A 22,307-nucleotide genomic window follows, 5' to 3' on the forward strand; every position below is an offset into this window, starting at 1 on the left:
CACCTGCTCAGGCTGGCGTTACGTAGGGTGGAGAGAACAGGCCAAGGAAACTGTCCCCTTCCTCAAGGACCTCTGTCCCAGGCATTCAAGGGCCTGGGGTGCCTGTGCTGGGCAGGGAGGGGAATGTTGTCAGGGAGGGGCTGTCTTCTGTGGGACATGGGGGTGGTGGAGTGGCAGGTATTGTGGTGTGTTTTAGTCTTCTGTACCCAGCTGGTACCTGTGTATCTCACTGCCCATACCTTCCCCCAGCCATGCAGCAAGTCCTAGACAACTTGGGATCCCTCCCGAATGCCACGGGGGCTGCAGAGCTGGACCTGATCTTCCTTCGAGGCATTATGGAAAGTCCCATGGTAAGATCCCTGGCCAAGGTACAGTGCTCCAGGGAGGTGGGCACAAGGGCACTGTGCCTGGGGAGGCACAGTAGGGGATGGGGTATTAGCTACAGAGGGCCCTGGGAATGGGGCATGTGGCACAAGAGGCCCCCCTGAAGGGGATTGTAGAAGAAAATCATGCCCAGGTGATGACCTGAGTGGCTGCAGGTAGAGGGGGGTGCCCCGGCACCTGTCTGGTGAGTGCGTGGGTGGATGTTTGGTGACCGCCAGCTTGTGGAGTGTGTGATTGGTGTGGGCCAGCATGCACATGTTGGAGAATCTCTAGAATTCATCTTGCCTGTCCTTCTGCTTTTGGGCATTTTGTGTGCATGTCTTTCTAAGGTCACCTGCTATGTATCAGGTAGGGGAGAGGTTCACTAAAAGAGAAAATAATAGGACAATTTGGTAATGACAGTGATAGAGGTGGATACACTAGGCATTTTGGGAGCGTAAAGTACAGGTGCCTAACCCAGCCTGGGGTGGGCAAGGCGGCCTTCCTGGAGGAAGGACCACTTGAGCTGAGTGGAAGAATGAGGAAGAGGAGGAGGGCATTCTGGGCCACAGAAGAGCTTGAGCAGAAGCACAGAGGTAAGAAAAAGTCAGGAGTGGCTGGGCGTGGTGGCTCAAGCCTGTAACCCCAGCACTTTGGGAGGCCGAGACGGGCAGATCACGAGGTCAGGAGATCGAGACCATCCTGGCTAACATGGTGAAACCCCATTTCTACTAAAAAATACAAAAAACTAGCCGGGCGAAGTGGTGGGCGCCTGTAGTCCCAGCTACTCGGGAGGCTGAGGCAGGAGAATGGCATGAACCCGGGAGGCGGAGCTTGCAGTGAGCCCAGATCAGGCCACTGCACTCCAGCCTGGGCGACAGAGCGAGACTCCGTCTCAAAAAAAAAAAAAAAAGAAAAAAGAAAAAGTCAGGAGTGTGCAGGGGATTGGAAGTGCTGGTGTGAGGCTGAGCCTCAAATGTGAGACAATGCGAGCTGTGCAAAGATTGGGGGCTGTGTGTGAGTGCTTGGGTGTCCTTCTGTGAGTGTCATGAGTATCAGGGAGGCTTTACGTGTTTTTGAGAAAGAATTTTGCTCTTGTTGTGCAGACTGGAGTACAATGCCATGATCTTGACTCACTGCAACCTCCACCTCCTGAGTTCAAGTGATTTTTCTGCCTCAGCCTCCCGAGTAGCTGGGATTACAGGCATGTGCCACCATGCCCAGCTAATTTTGTAGTTTTAGTAGAGATGGGGTTTCTCCATGTTACTCAGGCTGGTCTTGAATTCCTGACCTCAGGTGATCTGCCTGCCTCGGCCTCCCAAAGTGCTGGGATTACAGGCGTGAGCCACCGCACTTGGCAGGATTTATGGTATTTAAGCAGGGATGTGATGGCCAAATGTGGGTGTTTTAGGCAGCCACATGGAGAACTGTTGGGGAGTTATATCTGGAGTTGGAGAGGCCAGTGAGTGGCTCTTTAGTGGGTTGAGTATAAGATGCTGAGAGCCTGAACTGGAGTTGTGGTCCCAGACCTTAGGGTAAACTGGTGGAACTTGGTGTTTGGCAGTGAGGGCTAGGGGACAGCAAGGCACCTGGGATCCTGCCCCGGGGAGTGTGGAAGGATGCCCCCTCTCCTGAGGAGGGGAGGTGGGGATGGTGCCCATGGCTGCTGGGATTAGGATACAAAAAACTAGCCGGGCGAGGTGGCGGCGCCTGTAGTCCCAGCTACCCGGGAGGCTGAGGCAGGAGAATGGTGTAAACCTGGGAGGCGGAGCTTGCAGGGAGCTGAAATCCAGCCACTGCACTCCAGCCTGGGTGACAGAGCGAGACTCTGTCTCAAAAATAAATAAATAAATAAATACATACATACATACATACAAGGAATTGTACACATTTCAAACATAGAGATGTTCCATGAAGGCAGGAATGTTTGTCTTTTTGATTCACCGCTATATCCCCAGAGCCTACAAAATGCCTGACACATAGTAGGTGCTCACTGAGTATTTGTTGAATGAATAAATACAAAAGAGTATAAAAAATAACATAATAAACTCCTGAGTACCCATCTCCAAAATGTTAATAATGTTTATTTTGACTCTTGGCATTTCTTAAGAAATAAAAAGTATGAGGCACATGGCATGGTGTGGCTTACAGCTTTAGTCCCAGCACTTTGGAAGTCCGTGGTGGGTGGATCACTTGAGCTCAGGAATTCAAGCCCAGCCTGATTAACATGGTGAAACCTTGTCTCTATAAAAAAAAATAAAATTAGCCAAGCATGGTAGCATTCACCTGTAGTCCCAACTACTCAAGAGGCTGAGCGGGGAGAATTGCTTGAGCTGGGTAGGTCAAGGCTGCAGTGAGCCATGATCACGCCACTGCACTCCAGCCTGGGTGAGAGAGTGAGACACTGTCTCAAAAAAAAAAAAAAAAAAGAAATAAAAAGTTTGACACAGTTAATGCCTCTCCCCTTCTTCATTTTCACTGCATTCCCTTCCCACAGGTAACCACTGGCTAGAGATTGATGTCATTTCACTGAATGTTGGCTTATCTTGCCTGCATATGTGTTTAGCTGTAAACAATATACCTTGGTGTGAATTTTTTTTTTTTTTTTTTTAAGACAGGGTCTTATACCATCTCCCAGGTTGGAGTACAGTGGACCCCTGTTCTACAGTGAAACAATTATAGCTGACTGCAGCCTGGAACTCCTGGGCTCAAATGATCCTCCTGCCTTAGCCTCCTGAGTAACTGGGACTACAAATATGTACCACCATGCCTGGCTAATTTTAAAATTTTTTTGTAGAGGCAGGATCTTGCTGTGTTGTCCAGGCTAGTCTCAAACTCCTGGCCTCAAGTGATCCTCCCAGCCTCTGAAAGCACTGGGATTATAGGCATGAGCCACCATGCCTGGTTCTACCTTTGTTAGGTGTGCTTTTTTTTTTTTTTTTTTTCTGGAGTCTCACTCTGTTGCCCAGGCTAGAGTGCAGTGGTGCAATCTTGGCTCACTGCAACCTCCGCCTCCCAGGTTCAAGCGATTTTTCTGCCTCAGCCTCCCAAGTAGCTGGGACTACAGGCATGCGCCACCATGCCTGGCTAATTTTTTTTTTTTTTTGAGACAGAGTCTCACTCTGTCACCAGGCTGGAGTACAGTGGCACGATCACAGCTCACTGCAACCTCTACCTCCTGGGTTCAAGTGATTCTCCTGCCTCAGCCTCCCGAGTAGCTAGGACTACAGGCACGTGCTACCACACCCAGCTAATTTTTGTATTTTTAGTAGAGATGGGGTTTCACCATGTTGGCCAGGATGGTCTTGATATCTTGACCTCGTGATCCGCCTGCCACGGCCTCCCAAAGTGCTGGGATTTTAGGCGTGAGCCACCGTACCCGGCCATTTTTGTATTTTTTTTTAGTAGAGACAGGGTTTCACCATATTGGCCAGGCTGGTCACGAACTCCTGACCTCATAATTCTCCTGCCTCAGTCTCCCAAAGTGCTGGGATTACAGGTGTGAGCCACCATGCCCGGCCATTATGTGTGCTTTAAAAATTTATATAAATGAAATGATAGTGTAAGGTGCTTCTGTTTTTGAGATTTCTATTTCATACAAGTAGTACAGCTGTCGACCTAAGTATAGATAGAGATAGGGAGATTCATTTGAATTGTTGTGTGGTCTTCTTATACAGCAGTTCCCAAACTTTTTGGCACCAGGCACCAGTTTTGTGGAAGACAATTTTTCCACAGATCAGGGTGAGGGGGGTGGTTTCGGGATGCAGCTGTTCCACTCAGATCATCAGGCATTCGTTAGACTCTCATAAGGAGCACACAACCTAGATCCCTGGCACGTGCAGTTCACAGTAGGGTTGGCGCCCCATGAGACTCTAATGCCACCACTGATCTGACAGGAGGTGGAGCTCAGGCAGTAATGCTTGCTCACCTCCTGATGTTCGCCTAGTTCCTAACAGGCCACGGACCAGTACTGGTCCATGGCCTGGAGGTTGGGGACCCCTGTTCTAATATATGAATAGAGCTGTTTGTTTATTGGTTCCCCCCAAGAGATGTGTATGTCACTGCTGATTTTCCTCTCTGAAAAACAGTGCTGCAGTGAACATCCTTATATCCATCTGCTTCTGCACGCATGTGAGGGTGTCTCTAGAATGGACACTTGGCAATGAAATTGATGAATATGTGCAGTTTTGAACTTCAACATCTGTAACTTTCCAAAGTGGATTTCAGAGTTGGGTTTATGAGACCACATCACCTCTGGGTACTTTAGCTATTGTCTCCACAGTGAGACAGTGAGACTTTGCTTTGGGATGGCAGAGTCTCAGAGTGAGACAGCCCTCTCGACAATACCCTTCAAAGCAGGATCCCCCTTGATAGCATTACGCTCTGGTCCAGTCCACTTGACAGTCTGCTCGACAGCTCTCTAATGATGAGTTTGCTGGCTGGCTATGTCATTCACTCATCCATCCATCCATCCGTCCATCCATCCATCCATCCCTTCATCCAACGAATACCTATTTTGCACTTGCCATATACCAGGCACAGTGCTGGGGTTATGGCAGTGAACTGCCAGATAGTTTGTTTTCCTGATGAAGCCCAAGTCTGTCTTCCTTTCACTGGACCCCACAATGCCCCAGTCCTGGGACCTCACAGTAAAGCCTAACTGAGAATGAACCATTGTGCTATGTCACATTGAAAGTAAACTCCCTTCTCTAGAAACATTTCTGGGGAGAAGTTGGTCAGGATTTTTTCCAAGAAATTTCTGGTATGGTTCCGGATTCATAAAGCACAATAGAAGAGATTATGGACATTTCTTCCCCTCTGAGACCCCCAAAATGAGGCTAATGGGCTAAGGCAATCCAGTGACTTCTCTCTCCCTGTGGTTGTGAAACAAACAGGAAGTGAATCTCCGTAAAGGAGCCTACCTGAGCTCGTTGAAAAAAAAAAGCCATACATTTCTTCTGTCCTTGTATAGGTGATCCTTTACAATGTAAATTTGCCATTCCTCTCATCAAAGACAGTGTCTCTCAGAGCTCCCTGCATTGGACAATGGGACCTACTTCCTCCTTCTCACCAATTTTAATGATTTTGTGCACACAGACAAATGTCTAACCTAATAGACAAAGCACTGTGATCAAATATCCAACTGCAAAAACTTGGTGAAGTGGCCCAGAAATCCAGAGGAATGAAATCTGATTGGAGCCACATGTGGTAGCTGTTGGCCTCCCTCCCTTACTCCGTGGAGCTGGGCTTGACTCTCTCTGGGGATGTGGCAGGCAGTGTGGGAGGGTCCGGGCTGGGTATATCTGGGACCAGGGAGAGGCAGGGCCTGAGGGTACAAATCCAGAGGGTTAAAGGCCCTAAGGGAAGTCAAGTCTGGCAGAGAGATCAGAAGTCTAGGCAGTTGACTGCACACAGCAGGTGGCGGCCCTGGCAGGTGGCTGGCATCTGGGAGAGCTGACATGGATCCGGTAGCACGTGTTCCAGCTGCAGACAAGGTCAAGGTGAAGAATCCAAGGCAGGGAACATTCAGAAATTCAGAAAAATTGTTACTAATGGGGACATCTGCTAGCTAAGAGGCATGTGAAGGCTGATGTAAGCTAATTCATGTGAGATGAAGAAGAAAGAACACAGGGCTTGGAGTCAGAAGATTCCACTGACCGGCTTTGTGAGTTTTGTATATCTGTCAACCTCTCTGAACTTGTTATTTCTTATGGAGGAATTTTTTAAAAATTAATTATTTATGCTTTTTTATTTTAAAAGAAAGATGAGGTCTCACTCTGTTGCCCAGGCTGGTGTTGAACTCCTGAGCTCAAGTGATCCTCCCACCTTGGCTTCCCAAAGTGCTAGGATTACAGGCATGAGCCACCATGCCCAGCTTAGTTATTTCTTTTGAGAAGTGGGGAGAATAAGGTTATGGAAGTGGAAGTACTTTTTTTTTTTTTTTTGAGACGGAGTCTTGCTCTGTTGCCCAGGCTGGAGTGTAATGGCATAATCTCGGCTCACTGCAACCTCTGCCTCCCAGGTTCAAGCGATTCTCCTGCCTCAGCCTCCCGAGTAACTGGGATTACAGGCCCACCATCCCCGGCTAATTTGTGTATTTTTAGTAGAGACGGGATTTCACCATGTTGGCCAGGCTGGCCTCAAACTCCTGACCTCAGATGATCTGCCTGCCTTGGCCTCCCAAAGTGCAGGGATTACAGGCATGAGCCACCATGCCCGGCCAGAAGTGCTTTTTGAGTCAGAAAGAGTTGTTATAATCTTAGCTTTAGACTGGAGTTCACAGGGAGGCCTCTTTTTCTGTGGGGAGGCTAGGGTGGAAGAGCTGGGAAAGCAAGACATGGCCCTAGAAGAATAGAGGTCTAGAGAGGTCACTAAGATAGGGGCTCTGACAAGGGGACATGACAAGCAGAGGATGTAGTGGTGAGGCCAGTGTTTCAGTTTGCTTTTGCTGTGTAACAAACCATCCTGCTGTGTAGTGGCTTAAAACAACTGTGATTTAATTCCCCTGATTTTGTGGGTTGGTTGGGTGGTTCTCCTGGTCTGGGCTTGCTTAGCTGGGGCTGGGTGGTCCAGGATGGCCTCACTCACAAATCTGGTGTCTTAGCTGGTAAAACTGCAATGTCTGGGATGGCCAGGCCCCTTTCCATCTGGTCTCTCATCCTCAGCCACCTTCACATGGTGTCTCACAAGCAAGGAATGACAAGCCCTTAGTCACAAGCACTTTCTAAGCCTCTGCTCACATTTGATAATGGTTCATTGGCTAAAGCAAGTCACATCTGTCAAACTCACATTAAAGAGTTCCTTTACTTTCTGACACACTACTCTGTGGGACATCTTTCAGCTTTTTATTTCACTATTTAATTATGAACCAGGGCTTCAAATAGGAATTCCCTGTCTTTTACCATGATCAGGGGGATTGGAGTAGAGGGCAAAGGGAAAACTTTTCATTGAAATGACTGTGTAGTGTTGCATCTGCAGCCTGCTACGGCTCTGGATTGGGAGCAAACAGAGCAGAATGCAGGCTGGCTCCACATGAGCTAGCTGTGTCTCCCACCCAAGCTTCTGGTCTATCATGAGCTTGAGCCCCTGCTTTGCTGAGGATGATTTTCAGAGCAGAATGAAATGAATGGCTACCACAGAAATTCAAATCACTCTTCTAGTTCTGGGCGATGTGTCACCTAACATGAAAAAGAAGAATAAGTCTTAGCAAAATAATAGTGAGTAAAAAAGTAGTAAGGGAAATATTTGTTCACTTGATAATATTAAGTGAAAAAAAATCAGGCCCCAGGGATGGATAAAATCATGATTCCCCCCTTTTTTTATGTCATAGAATATGCATTTGGACAGACACTATTCCCTTTTTATTAACTATATTCATTTCAGAAGTATGTAGAATACATACAGACACATTAAAACTCTTTAATTGGGAAGCCAAGGAATGACAAACACACTAAATCAAGATGGTGCTTTCAGCTGGGTGCGGTGGCTCACACCTGTAATCCCAGCACTTTGGGAGGCTGAGCTGGGTGAATCACCTGAGGTCAGGAGTTCAAGGCCAGCCTGACCAACATGGAGAAACCCCATCTCTACTAAAAATACAAAATTAGATGGGTGTGTTGGCGCATGCTGTAATCCCAGCTACTCGAGAGGCTGAGGCAGGAGAATCGCTTGAACCCGGGAGGCGGAGGTTGCAGGGAGCCGAGATTGCATCATTGCCTGGGCAATGAGCAAAACTCCGTCTCAAAAAAAAAAAAAAAAAAAAGGATGGTGCTTTCTGCAAGTGGGAGGGGTGAGTGGGGCATGTGGTTAGATGTAGGATATTGTCAAGAGCTTTGTTTTTTAGTTTGGGTGGTGGGTTTTCTTAGATCCTTGTTATATCATTTAAAAAATCTAATTTAGGCCAGGTGTGGTGGCTCATGCCTGTAATCCCAGCACTTTGGGAGGCCGACGCAGGCAGATTGCCTGAGCTCAGGAGTTTGTGACCATCCTGGGCAACATGGTGAAACCCCGTCTCTACTAAAATATAAAAATTTAGCTGGGGGTGGTGGCGTGTGCCTGTAGTCCCAGCTACTCAGGAGACTGAAGCACAAGAATTGCTTGAGCCTGGTAAGCGGAGGTTGCATTGAGCCAAGATTGTGCCACTGCACTCCAATTTGGGCTACAGAGTGAGACTCTGTCTAAAAAAAAAAAATTATTTGTTTAGTTCAGCCCACTGAGGTGTTGGTTTTGTATTTGAATGATTAAATGTTTAAAGTTTCCTCAGGGCTGTGAGGTCGAGCTTGGAGAGCTGTGCTTTCGTATTTGTGGGTATAAAATGTCCAGGAGTGGCCACAGGAGGAGGAATGGATTAGCCCATGGTGGGAATGTCATTAAGTCAAAGATAAGAGGTAAGCAGCTTAGGAGGCACCCTGGCTTACCCCTTGATCAAACACATCTCCTCAGAAAACTTGTCCTCCATCCATGGACCAGACGGTGCTAAAGTCAAAATGAGCGACCTCTCTAATGCTCACATCAGGCACTTGTGCCAGAGCTGGCTCCTGTTAACCCAAAAGAGCCATGCAAGGGTTGCCATGGTGAGATTGTTGCTGCCTGAGTGCCTTTGTTTATTCTTGACACTCAGTTGTTGGGGCTTTGATTCCCAACATTGTCCTAGGCACAGGCTAATAGAACCAGAGCTGGGATGCCTCCCTCACTCTGGGGCTCCATGGGCTGGGCCCAGCTAAATGACTGAAAATCACATAGGGCTCTGTGGAAGACCAACCCTCTGGGGCTTTTTCCTGTCCCCAAATGCTACTCCTTTGCCCCATTAGTTGTCTGTTTCCCCAGTAGGTTGTGGGTGTCAGTCTAAAATGCTGCCCACCTGGCAGAGGATGGTTTAGGAGGCTATGGGGCCATGTGGGGTGCTGTTCCCTGGCCTGTTTGGGGAAGGAGAAGGCAGAAAGGATCTAACCTTTATTGAGCACCTGCTGTGTGGTGTGCCAGGCACTGTGTCCATCTCACCAAATTCTCACAGCAGTCCTGTGAGGTGCTATTCAAATCTCACCATCTCATGGCTAAACAAATGTTCTATTATGAAAAAATTTAAAAATATATCCTGAACCTCTATCACCTAACACCCCACTTCAACATTTAACAAGTCATGCATAATCTTATTTCATCCATACCTTTGTCCACTTCCCTCTCTCCTCCATTGTTTTGGAGTACATCTCAGCCATAATAGATTGCATCTGCAAGTGTTTCATTGTGTATATAAACTACTGGACTCAACTGAAAAGGATTCTTTTAAAAAGTTATACTACTATTCTTACACCTAAAAAAATCAAACAATAGTTTTCTTGTGAATTTTTTTAATTAAACAAATTTTTAAAAATAGAGGTGGGGTCTTACTGTCTTGAACTCCTGGGCTCCAGTGACCCTCCTGCCTTGGCCTCCCAAAGTGCTGGGATTACAGGTATGAGCCATTGTGCCCGGCCATTAATTTTTAATAAATGGTATTGAACATCTGGATAGTAATTTTGAAAGATATTGAAGTATATTTATTCCTCACATCATATATCAAAATAAACTCCAAAAAGATCAGAGATCTCTATGTGAAAATATAAATCATACACATCCTAGAAGAAAACAAGGCTCTGTATATGGGAAAAGCCCTCCCTTAAAACAAAACAAGAAAACAAAAAACTATGCCTCAAAATTCAGATGCATGAAAGATTATTACATTCACCCACATTAAAAACAATTTTTTTTTTTGAACCAAGGTCTTGCTCTGTCACTCAGGCTGGAGTGCAGTGGTGCAAATAGTGCTCACTGCAGCCTCAATCTCCTGGGTTCAAGTGATCCTTCCACCTCAGCCTCCCAAGTAAGAGTAGCAGGGACCTCAGGTACATGCCACCATGCATTAAAATGAGCATTAAAAATGCTCAGGTGCATTTTAAAAATATTTTGTAGCAACAGGGGCTTGTTGTCTTACCCAGGCTGGTCTTGAACTCCTGGGTTCAAGCAGTCCTCCCTCCTCGACCTCCCAAAGTGCTGGGATTGCAGGTGTGAACCACCGCACCTGACCTAAATTTTTTTTTTTTTTTTTGCATGCAAAAACACCACAAGCAGAGTCAAAAGACAAGTGGCAAACTGGGGGAAGTGATTTGCAAGAGATATCACAAAGGACTAATTTTCCCAATAGAGAGAAAACATTTTTTAAAATAGGGAAAAGAATAAAAACCAAGACCTGACAGAAAAATTGGGAAAGACATGAGTAGACAGTTCACAGAAAAGTATATACAGATGGCTCTTAAACATATGGAGAGATGTTTGACTTCACTCATAATAAGCAAAATGCAAAGTAAGCCCCACTGAGAGATCATTTCTCCTCCATGTGATTGGCAGACATGCAAATGTTTGATCAACACTCTGGTGGTGAGCTTCAAGAATATCCCTCATACAGTGCTAGCAGGAGGGCAAACTGGCCCAAGTCCCATGGAGGGGAATTTGTCAATATCTAAGAAAATTACTTATGTATTTATTACTTGACCCAGCAAGACTTCTAGGAATTTACATGGAAGATCTTCTCCACAGATCTACAATACTATGCCAGAGTCATTTAATGCAACATTATTTGCAATAGCAAAGTATTAGAAACAACCTAAATACCCATGAAGGCTGGTTGAATAAATTACAGGAATCCAGTCATGCAATGGAGTCAAATGCAGTAATTAAAATAATAAGATGGGCACGGTGGTTCACGCCTGTAATCCCAACCCGGGAGGCAGAGGATGCAGTGAGCTGAGACTGTGACACTGCACTCCATCCTGGGTGACAAAGCAAGACTTTGTCTCAAACAAACTAAAAATAATAATAAAGGAAGATCTCCATGCAGTTTCATGGAGTGATTTCTATGGCATATTTTTAAATAAAAAGCCAGAAAACAAACCAAACCAGTTAAATAAACAAAAGCCCCAGGGTGTCAAAGGGTATATACAGTGTACTATGTTTTATGTAAGAAAGGGCAATTTTTTTATTTATTTAGAAACAGAGTCTTACTCTGTTGCCCAGGCTGGAGTGCAGTGGCACAATCTCAGCTCCCTGCAACCTTTGCCTCCCAGGTCCAAGTGATTCTTGTGCCTCAGCCTCCTGAGTAGCTGGGATTACAGGCATGTGCCACCATGTCTGGCTAATTTTGTATTTTTGGTAGAGATGGGGTTTTACCATGTTGGTCAGGCTGGTCTCGAACTTCTGACCTCAGGTGATCCTCCTACCTCGGCTTCGCAAAGTACTGGGATTACAAGCCACCTTGCTTGGCCTTTTGTGGTGATTTCTGAGATTTTGATGCACCCATCACCCAAGCAGTGTACACCATACCCAGTGTGTAGTCTTTTATCCCTTAGGCCCCTACTACCCATCCCCGCTGATTTTTACTTAATAGATTTGTGATAGGTAGTAGCAGTTGTATAGCAATTCTGAAACTGCTTTGAATATTGAAGGACAGAACAAATAAGTAAATATATTGATGTTATTGGGAAATAAGTCCTCACTGAAGGAGAAGGGAGACACAAATATGGAATGGGGGAAGATGAAAAAATCCTTTAGAGTTTGATTTTATTTGGAGCCATCAGTATCTACTAATGACTGCCAAAGAAATGATGCCCAAAAACAATGGGTACTGAGTGCCCACATCTTGGTTTCTAAATACTATCCCCTGCTAAAAGAAATCAGGATTCCTTGGAGAATTGCTGATTCCAGACCTGGGGTAGGGAACATATCAAATGAGCCTGTGCCAGAAGGGAAGGAGATGCTCAAGGACTGATGGGAACATGTCAGCAGGACAGAGGTGTGAATGGGGCTCCCACTGGACAAATTTGGGATAAACTGCGTCAATGAAGATAGTGATCATAATGGATTAGAACATGAAATAATAAAAAAAAAAATTCGTAGTGATATCATGAGAGAGAGAAGGAGAGAAAGAGGAGTAGGGTGGAAGAGAGAAAAGAAGAAGAGCTCATTCTTTTTTTTTTTGGAAACAGAATTTTGCTCTTGTTGCCCAGGCTGGAGTGCAATGGCACGATCTCGGCTCATTGCAACCTCCGCCTCCCAGGTTCAAGCGATTCTCCTGCCTCAGCCTCCTGAGTAGCTGGGACTACAGGTGCCCAGCAATACCCCCGGCTAATTTTTTGTATTTGTAGTAGAAACGGGGTTTCACCACGTTGGCCAGGCTGTTTTGCAAACTCCTGACCTCAGGTGATCCACCCGCCTTGGCCTCCCAAAGTGCAGGGATTCCAGGCGTGACCCACTGTGCCTGGCTGAAAAGCTCATTCTTATAGTAGAATGCCAATAAATGTAGAAGGAATCATGGGAATTAGGTAATCACTATTTTGCAATGTCCAGTATAATAATTCATTTAGGCAAGGATCATAAATTGATGCTGAATCCATTGGTGAAGGATTTGGGGGGAACAGAAGAGTCACATAGTCTCAAAGTATGAGAAAGACACAAAGACACAAGATCACCTACATAGAACTCTTGTCAAAAGGACTAACGTAAGTCTAATCATGAGGAAACAATCAACTAAATCTAGTGCTAGAGCATCCTAAAAACTACTGGCCTGGAGTCTAAAAATGTCTAAGCTGGGTGCAGTGGCTCACACCTGTAATCCCAGGCTTTGGGAGCCTGAGGCGGGAGGATTGCTTGAAGCCCAGAGTCTGAGACCAGCCTAGGCAACGTAGTGAGACCCTGTCCCTACAAAACAAAAACAGACACAAAAAACAAAACGAAACAACAAATGTCCTGAAAGTCTAAAAGTTACTGGGATCTGTTCTAGATTAGAGGAGAATAAAAAGATGTGTCAACCAAATACAACATATGATCATCAATTGGATCCTGAATCAGAAAAAAATAGAACTATAAAGGATACTTTTGGGACAAGAGTAGACATTTGAATATGGACTGTCTTACATAATATATTAATGAATCAATGTGAAATTTCTTGCAGGTGATAATGGTATTGTGGTTTATGCAGCAGAATGTCTTTGTTCCTATGAAATGCATGCTGAAATACTTTGGGATAAAGTGGCTTGTGTTGTCTGCAATGATCTTTCAAAGATTCAGAGGGGAAAAAAAGGTCTTCATATATACTCTTGAAATGGAATTCCTTTCTTCCTGATCCACCTAACCTAACACTCCCCACTGGGCTGGTCACTGGCGAAGGATTCCTTTTCCGTTTTCAGCACACCTTGGTATGGAACCCGGAGCCAGCAGAGCGACAAATAGGTGCGGGCCCTGCTCCTGGCACCATGTGCTGATTTTGTGGCCCCTCATTCATTGGGAACACTGAGTTGAGAGCCTGGAGATGCAAGTGCAAGTCCTAGTGACTCTGGGAAAGTTATTCCACCTCCCTAACTTCCTCATCCGGGGCTTCAGGGTCTTCAAGACCCCACCCAACCATGATGTCCGGTAGAAGAAGCTATTTTTGAATGCCAATGCATATAGGGTCCTGGGAGCTGGGGACAATTTGGTAACTTCTAATGACCCTCTGTGGCAAGGGGATGGAAAGGAAAGTTTGTCCTTTGGTTTCTTCCTTCCCTAAAGTAGGTCCTAGTCATTTTGGGGAAGAAAGGAGACAGCAAGGAAAGAATGTGCACGTGTGGGTATTATTGTGTGTCAGTGAGTGAGGAGCTGAAGCTGGGGGCTGGGAGTGGGGTGGGGAAAATGCCTGGGGGCTGAGGAGGACCCTGCTTGGTGTCTCAGGGCTCCTGGGGAAGCTCCTAGCTGCACCTGTTCTGCTTCCACCCCCAGGCCCATGAGAGGCTGGAGGAGACGAAACTGGAGGCCGTGAGAGACAACAACCTGGAGCTGGTGCAGGAGATCCTGCGGGACCTGGCACAGCTGGCTGAGCAGAGCAGCACTGCTGCCGAGCTGGCCCACATCCTCCAGAAGCCCCACTTCCAGGTTCCTGGCCGCTGGGGCTGGGGTGAGGGAGCAGGAGGCGGGTGGACCGGGGCATGCTGCTGTTGGAGGGGCCGGCAGGAAGTTGGAGCTGGGATGGGAAGAGAGCCAGGGCACTGCCCCATTGTCCCTTCTTTTCCCACCACCCCCTAGTCCCTCCTGGAGACGCATGACTCTGTGGCCTCAAAGACTTATGAGACACCACCCCCCAGCCCTGGCCTGGACCCTACATTCAGCAACCAGCCTGTACCTCCCGACGCCGTGCGCATGGTGGGCATCCGAAAGACAGCCGGAGAACATCTGGTGAGGACTGGGCAGGGCCAGAGGCGGGGCTGGTGAGGGTGGGGGATTGAGAATAACCAATGAGGGGACAAAAAAGGCCAAGCGTGGTCTGAAGATGAAGATGGGGCCAGCTTTGTGCAGGGAAGGGCCCATGCAGACCCAGGAGACCATAGACACTGCACACTCACCTGTGTCCGCACCTCTCCAGTCTGCCCACTTCCCCCCGCCATTAGTACCTGCTCTAAGTGAAGAATTTAGGCAGAAGGATGGAGGAGGACTTTGTGAGTGCGGGGGTGGGTGTGTGGGGACAGGAATGGAGGTGCTATTAGGAGAGTATTTGAAGATTCTGACTTGGAGCAATCGCGGCCTCATCTTACACTCTCCCTCTGACCTCCAGGGTGTAACGTTCCGCGTGGAGGGCGGCGAGCTGGTGATCGCACGCATTCTGCATGGGGGCATGGTGGCTCAGCAAGGCCTGCTGCATGTGGGTGACATCATCAAGGAGGTGAACGGGCAGCCAGTGGGCAGTGACCCCCGTGCACTGCAGGAGCTCCTGCACAATGCCAGTGGCAGTGTCATCCTCAAGATCCTGCCCAGCTACCAGGAGCCCCATCTGCCCCGCCAGGTGGGCCCCTCCACCAGCCCCTCACTCAGCAGAAGGCCCAAGGGATGGCTGAGCCTCCTGCCTGTCAGGGTTGCAAGTCTCACTGAGGCCCTCCTCTCCTACTGGTTTCCTCCAGGGGAGACGAGGGTGGGACCTGCAGCCCAGGGGCAGCTGAATGCAGCCGCTGACAGGCCTCTGCCCCTGCTGCACCTGCACGTGCTCCCGCATTGGCCGGCATTATGCATGCAGCCACAGCCTGGGGTACCAGAGTGTATGAGAGAGTGCCTGCATCGTGGTCAGTGTTCTCCACATGTTTGTGCGCATGCGCAGGGTGGGTGGCGTTGTCCTATGTCCTGGACAACTGTCTCCTAGTTGGTGGATTCTGGGGGTCTGGCTGCTCTGTCTACCTCTCCTATTGGCTCTCTCGCCCTCTGCCAGAGCCCTTCTCCAAGGGTAGAGGGTGAGTGGAGGGAGGGATCCAGGATTAGGTGCCAGGGTCCTGTCCCCTACTTGGTGGTCCCATATCCTTGGTCCTAAGATCTGAATCCTGTAGTACTAGATGTGAAGGGAAGTTGGCACTAGGGAGGCACATGGGCGGGCCTGGAGGCATCACTCCTGCAGGGGGACGGTTCCATTTCCCCTTGTGTCTTTGTGAAAAGAGGGGGCACGGGGTAGACCTCCACCTGCAGCCTTCTACTGCCCCTTCCCCCGACCCTTTGCTGATTCCTGGGCCCAGGTATTCGTGAAATGTCACTTTGACTATGACCCGGCCCGAGACAGCCTCATCCTCTGCAAGGAAGCAGGCCTGCGCTTCAACGCCGGGGACTTGCTCCAGATCGTAAACCAGGACGATCCCAACTGGTGGCAGGAGAGCCCCGGGCACCCCTGCATCTCTCCAGGTGTGGTGCATGGGAGGGCAAGGGCACAGGGAGGGGTCCTCTTGCTCAGGCAGATCTTGGTCTCATGTCCATTTCAGGCATGTCATGTTGAAGGGGGCAGTGCTGGGCTCATCCCCAGCCAGCTGCTGGAGGAGAAGCGGAAAGCATTTGTCAAGAGGGACCTGGAGCTGACACCAAACTCAGGTAGGAGGTCCCCCCTACCCCACATCTCCAATCTGGGATCCGACAGGGCCCTGTCTGCCTCACTCACCTAGCTCCCTATGGCCAGGGACCCTATGCGGCAGCCTTTCAGGAAAGAAAAAGAAGCGAATGATGTATTTGACCACCAAGAATGCAGGTGGGTATCAGAGTGCCCCCCCTTTGTCCTCCTCTAACATGGCTTGCCTTTCCCTGTCCCCACGCATCACCCGTGAAGATGTGTGCCTGGCTCAGATGCTGCCAGCCATGTCCCTAGGCCCTGCCCGACTCCCCCTTGCTCCCCTGTTCCAAGCCGTTTTGCCCTCAGCCTCCCTGAGAGCTCCGCCCCTCCCTCACCGTGCAGCCTGGTGAGCAGCACCATCTCCCTGTGTCCAGAGTTTGACTGTCATGAGTTGCTCATTTATGAGGAGGTGGCCCGCATGCCCCCGTTCCGCCGGAAAACCCTGGTGCTGATTGGGGCTCAGGGCGTGGGACGGCGCAGCCTGAAGAACAAGCTCATCATGTGGGATCCAGATCGCTATGGCACCACGGTGCCCTGTGAGTGGGAGCTGGGCTCTGCTGAGTCGGGGACAGGGAGCAGGGGCTCCCCTGGGGGCCAGGGCTGAGCCTACCGAATGGGCATCTTCATGGGCGCCAGGCCAGGTGGTACCTTTGGGTGTACGGGTTGGGGTGCACGCCCTCTGTGGGTAGGTAGGGGAACTTCAGGCTCAGGAAGGATGAGGGAAGTGTCCTGCCAACAGGTGGCCTAGTGGGCTGGGCTGGCGTCCCCTTTCCTTCTCTTGTTTCACTTGCTAAAAGCCATGAAGAAAGTGAGTGCCCAGCTGTGCACCCGGGTGAAACAGGCTATGAGCTGTGTATGTGTAGCCTTGTGGAAGACAGGGCTTCTTAGTGGCAGAACCAGCGGGGGTGGTGGAAGCTCCTGGCTGCCAGAGGCAGGACTAAGAGCACTGCCCTGGTCTGCTTGGCTCTTGCTGTGTGGCTTTGGGCTGTACATTGCCCTTTCTGTACCTCAGCCTCTCATCTGTGGGCTCTGGGTTAGACCAGGGTTACCACCTGATGTCTCTGTGTGTGCCAGTGGGGAGGGTGGGGGGTAGGTGTGTGCAAAGGCAGCAGTGCTGGCAAGATGAGGGGCAGACTGCACCCCCAAGGCTGGGAAACGGGGGCTTGGGTAAGTGTGCGTATATGTGTCTGAGGCACTGTGACCTGCCTGTGCCCATTCGGCTCAACCTACCCCCAGCCCCCTAGACACCTCCCGGTGGCCCAAAGACTCAGAGCAGGAAGGTCAGGGTTACAGCTTTGTGTCCCGTGGGGAGATGGAGGCTGACATCCGTGCTGGGCGCTACCTGGAACATGGCGAATACGAGGGCAACCTGTATGGCACATGTATTGACTCCATCCGGGGTGTGGTCGCTGCCAGGAAGGTGTGCATGCTGGATGTCAACCCCCAGGTACTGCCATTCTGCTCCTTCCCAGCCTGCCCAATGTCCTCTCTGCTGCCTCAGTGCTCCCCCATAGTTCCAGGTACCTGTCACCTGAGCACACCCATGTACCCCCTTGCCCTCAACTACTGCTTGAAATCCAGCCTATCTGGAACCTTTCTCAGCCTTCCAGAGCCCCCACTCCTCCTCTAGTCTCCTCCAGTCACCCCAGCCACCTGCCAGCTATTTGTCATTTGTCCCAGGACTCATGTCCCAGACCCCTAGGCACCCTTTTCCACCCACTCCCAAGTGCCCACCCCAACCCCAGTCACCCTCACAGCCTTTCTCTGGTTCCCAGGACAGACATGGGGATATGCTCCCTACCCTACCTTCTCCTTCTGCAGGCAGTGAAGGTGCTACGAACGGCCGAGTTTGTCCCTGACGTGGTGTTCATCGAGGGCCCAGACTTCGAGACCCTGCGGGCCACGAACAGGGCGGCGCTGGAGAGTGGAGTGTCCACCAAGCAGCTCACGGTGAGGGCTCTGAGGTGTTGGGGAGGCGTCCAATGGCTGCCTAGGGTGGTGGGGGACAGGCCTGAGCTGACAGAGAGAAGGAGGTGTTGTTGGGGAGGGACAGGGGCCTGCTCCAGTTATCGGTGAGGCAGGACGTGGTCCCCCACTGCACAGATGTGGAACGAGAGGTCTGAGAGAGGAAGTCCAAAGTCTCAGAGTGAGCCAGGCACACAGCTAGCCTGGGACACATGTGCTTCTAACTCCAGGCCCCCAACTCAGCCCACTCTGCAGGGACAGAATGCTGGCCAGAGAGAGTTCCAGAGGGCCAGTGGAAGAGGTGGGCAGGAGGTGGGCCAGGTGAGCTTGGGTTGCTTATAGCTGGGGGAAAGCTGAAAGGTAGGAGAAAGCCAGAGGCGGGAAGGCTGGCTGGAGGGGTGAGTCAGTGTAAGAGAGCAGGCGTTGCCTGGAGGAGAGGCTTCAAGCCTGCATTGCAGGACTCCAGCCCCTTCCTCCTTCCTCCCTGTGTCTTGCTGCGCCTTCCCAGGAGGTGGAGGGTTTGCAGAGCTCTGAGCTCAGGGGTCCCTCTGCTGGCCATGCCTGGTGCTGCTGCACTCAGGCCCTGGGTACAAAAGGTACAAAAAGGTCACACAGTCAGTGGCTAAACAGGGTCTGCCTGACTCTCAAGTCAGTGCTCCCTCAAGTCTGACTAGGCTGCCTTACCTATGCAGCATGACAGGCTGGTACCAGGGCAATCCACAAGTACCCAGGACAACCCCACCCTCTAGCATGGCTGGGGCCCAGAAGAGGCTGTCTAGGCTGGCACCCTTCTGCCAGTGACCCCCTTAGGAGCTCTGGACCCTTGCCTGATTCCCATTCTGGGCACCTCCTCCTTGGCAAAAGGTGTGGCCAACCGGAGCTGCTGGGATATAGCTAGCTTCAGCTTATTTAAGTCAGTTTTCAAGTACCCTTCCCCACCCCTGCCCAGCCAGCTTCCACTGGGTCGAGGGTGGGGTTGTCCTGGGTACTTGTGGATTGCCCTGGTACCAGCCTGTCATGCTGCATAGATAAGGCAGCCTAGTCAGACTTGAGGGAGCACTGACTTGAGAGTCAGGCAGACCCTGTTTAGCCACTGTCTGTGTGACCTTTTTGTACCTTAATTTTCTCTGTTATAAATGGGGAAGAATTAATCCTACTTTGCAAAGCTGTAGTGAAGATTATGTGGCATGCAAAGCATTTAGGGGTGTGATTGGCAGTTACTAAAGCTTATTTCCTCCCTTTCACTCATCATCTGTTTGTGGTTGATGGTGAGCCACTTTGAGGCAAACAGAGAGGGGCCCCTCACTCCCTAGCCAGGGAGTCCACACCAGGGTTGGGCTTTGGGGAGGGGGAGTGGGGGAGCTGTAGCTCCTTCTGACAGTGGGGGTGAGTTGTGGGAACTGACTGTAGGGAGGTCCCCTTTGTGCCTGGGCAGGAGGCGGACCTGAGACGGACAGTGGAGGAGAGCAGCCGCATCCAGAGGGGCTATGGGCACTACTTTGACCTCTGCCTGGTCAATAGCAACCTGGAGAGGACCTTCCGTGAGCTCCAGGCGGCCATGGAGAAGCTACGGACAGAGCCCCAGTGGGTGCCTGTCAGCTGGGTGTACTGAGCCTGTTCACCTGGTCCTCGGCCCACTCTGTGTTGAAACCCAGAACCTGAATCCATCCCATTCCTGACCTGTGACCCCCTGCCACAATCCTTAGCCCCTATATCTGGCTCTCCTTGGGTAATAGCTCCCAGCAGCCCCTAAGTCTGGCTTCAGCACAGAGGCGTGCACTGCCAGGGAGGTGGGCATTCATGGGGTACCCTGTGCCCAGGTGCTGCCCACTCCCAATGCCCATTGGCCACCAGATATCTCTGAGGGCCAAGCCATGCCCAGGAATGTGTCAGAGTCACCTCCATAATGGTCAGTACAGAGAAGATAAAAGCTGCTTTGGGACCACATGGTCAGTAGGTACACTGCCCCCTGCCACCCCTCCCCAGTCACCAGTTCTCCTCTGGACTGGCCACACCCACCCCATTCCTGGACTCCTTCCACCTCTCACCCCTGTGTCGCAGGAGCAGGCCTTGGGCTGTTTCCATGTGGCCAGGGGAATGCATGTCCCACTGGCAGCCAGACAGGCCTGGGTGGTGGTGCCAGCCTGGTGCCATCTTGAAGGCTGGAGGAGTCAGAGTGAGAGCCAGTGGCCACAGCTGCAGAGCACTGTAGCTCCCAGCTCCCTCGGAAAGGGGCAGGGTCACAGGGCAGATGCTGCTCGGTCCCTCCCTCATCCACAGCTTCTCACTGCCGAAGTTTTTCCAGATTTTTCCAATGTGTCCTGACAGGTCAGCCCTGCTCCCCACAGGGCCAGGCTGGCAGGGGCCAGTGGGCTCAGCCCAGGTAGGCGCGGGATGGAGGGCTGAGCCCTGTGACAACCTGCTGCTATCAACTGAAGAGCCCCAAGCTCTCCATGGCCCACAGCAGGCACAGGTCTGGGTTCTGTGTCCTTGACCTTGGTCCATTTTGGTTTTTTCTCTAGCCAGGTCTAGGTAACCCAGTTGCGTCAGGGCTGCCGGGTTGGAGGGGCTGAGGAGGAGTGCAGAAGGGACCTTGGGAGCCTGGGCTTGAAGGACAGTTGCCCACCAGGAGGTTCCTGACACACAACTCCAGGGGGCGCCATTTACACTGTAGTCTGCACAGCCTGTGGTTCCATGTGCATGCTTGGCGCCTGTCTGTGCCTCTGGCACTGGGGTGTGTGTATATGTATGTGTGTGTGTGTGTGTGTGTGTGCACGTGCGTGTGTGTGTGTGTGTCAGGTTTAGTTTGGGGAGGAAGCAAAGGATTGTTTTGTTTTGGAGGTCACTCTTTGGGGCCCCTTTCTGGGGGTTCCCCATCAGCCCTCATTTCTTATAATACCGTGATCCCAGACTCCGAAGCCCTGGTCCTTTCCTGATGTTTTCTCCCTTGTCCTATTGTCCCTCTACCCTAAATGCCCCCCTGCCGTCACTTGGGGAGGGCAGTTTTGTAAAATAGGAGACTCCCTTTAAGAAAGAATGCTGTCCTAGATGTATTTGGGCATCTCATCCTTCGTTGTTCTCTGCATTCCTTCCGGGGTGAGCCTGTCCTCAGGGGACAACCTGGGACACCCCGAGTCCAAACCCCTGTGCCTCCCAGTTCTTCCAAGTGTCTAACTAGTCTTTTCTGCAGCGTCAGCCAAAGCTGGCCCCTGAACCACTGTGTGCCCATTTCCTAGGGAAGGGGAAGGAGAATAAACAGAATATTTATTACAAATGTTAGAATATATTTCTTATACTAGGAATCTCATTTACATTTGCATAGAGTGTACACATGGGGTGGAAAGGCCAGGCCTGCCCCCGTCTCGTTGGTGTGCCTCTGCATATACTACGCACTCATCTTCCTGCTCCTCTTTTCCCTTGATCAGTGTCCTTTCATCCTGGTTCATCTGTCCCTTGCATCACCCTCAGCCTAAGGGAGTGGGAAGGAAATGGGGTGTTTTTCTGCTGAGTTGAGGCTGTGGGGTCACTTGCCAGGTCCTACCTTCCCTGGGGGACTTGAGGGTAGAGGCTAGGGAAAGATTTGTTGCCCCCTTGGTCCAAATGACCATCTTCTCTGATGGAGATGGGTTGGGTACCTGGCCCTCATGGCACCTTCACTGCTAGTGACAGGCCTGGAGCCCTTCCCTCTTGTCTCTTCTCAGTCCTTCCTCTCTGAACAGCCTCCTACCTCCCCTGCCTGAGCCCCACTCCACAGCCCTCCCAGGTACCTATCAAGTGGGAGCGGAGGCTGTCAGTCCTTGGCTCACCTGGGACAGGGCTGGGGCTGGGTTGGAACAGGTGTGTGTGCCCGCCACATTAGCTCTGTGACTCTTCTCCCTCCCTGCCATTGTGGACTCTTGTATTTGAGGGACCTCAGGAGAGTGAGGACCCTACCATCCACTGTCCATGTTCAGTCCCAGCCCCAGTGCCCTTCCTCTGTCCCCTCCCTCAGCCATCCAGTTCTTGAGTTTTCTCACTGATGGGTTTTTTCTTTTCCTTGGATTAAATGTGAAAGCAAAGG

General features: G+C 50.4%; 1 protein-coding gene across 2 annotated transcripts in view; it reads left to right on the forward strand.

Annotated features, from left to right (window-relative positions):
- Nucleotides 1-22,307, forward strand: part of MPP2 (membrane palmitoylated protein 2) — a 32,350-nt gene extending 10,043 nt beyond the window's left edge. For both annotated transcript variants that reach the window (XM_033182825.1, XM_033182826.1), the window contains 11 exons: nucleotides 250-368; nucleotides 14,149-14,301; nucleotides 14,452-14,601; nucleotides 14,978-15,205; nucleotides 15,921-16,052; nucleotides 16,161-16,266; nucleotides 16,352-16,420; nucleotides 16,657-16,818; nucleotides 17,527-17,729; nucleotides 18,104-18,232; nucleotides 19,683-22,307. In XM_033182825.1, the coding sequence (XP_033038716.1) occupies nucleotides 250-368; nucleotides 14,149-14,301; nucleotides 14,452-14,601; nucleotides 14,978-15,205; nucleotides 15,921-16,052; nucleotides 16,161-16,266; nucleotides 16,352-16,420; nucleotides 16,657-16,818; nucleotides 17,527-17,729; nucleotides 18,104-18,232; nucleotides 19,683-19,859 (1,628 nt within the window). In that variant the 3' untranslated portion in view covers nucleotides 19,860-22,307. The remainder of the gene's footprint in view (nucleotides 1-249; nucleotides 369-14,148; nucleotides 14,302-14,451; nucleotides 14,602-14,977; nucleotides 15,206-15,920; nucleotides 16,053-16,160; nucleotides 16,267-16,351; nucleotides 16,421-16,656; nucleotides 16,819-17,526; nucleotides 17,730-18,103; nucleotides 18,233-19,682) is intronic.

This window comes from Trachypithecus francoisi, unplaced genomic scaffold (genome assembly GCF_009764315.1).
Source record: "Trachypithecus francoisi isolate TF-2019V2 unplaced genomic scaffold, Tfra_2.0 Lachesis_group20, whole genome shotgun sequence".
Classification (NCBI taxonomy): domain Eukaryota; kingdom Metazoa; phylum Chordata; class Mammalia; order Primates; family Cercopithecidae; genus Trachypithecus; species Trachypithecus francoisi.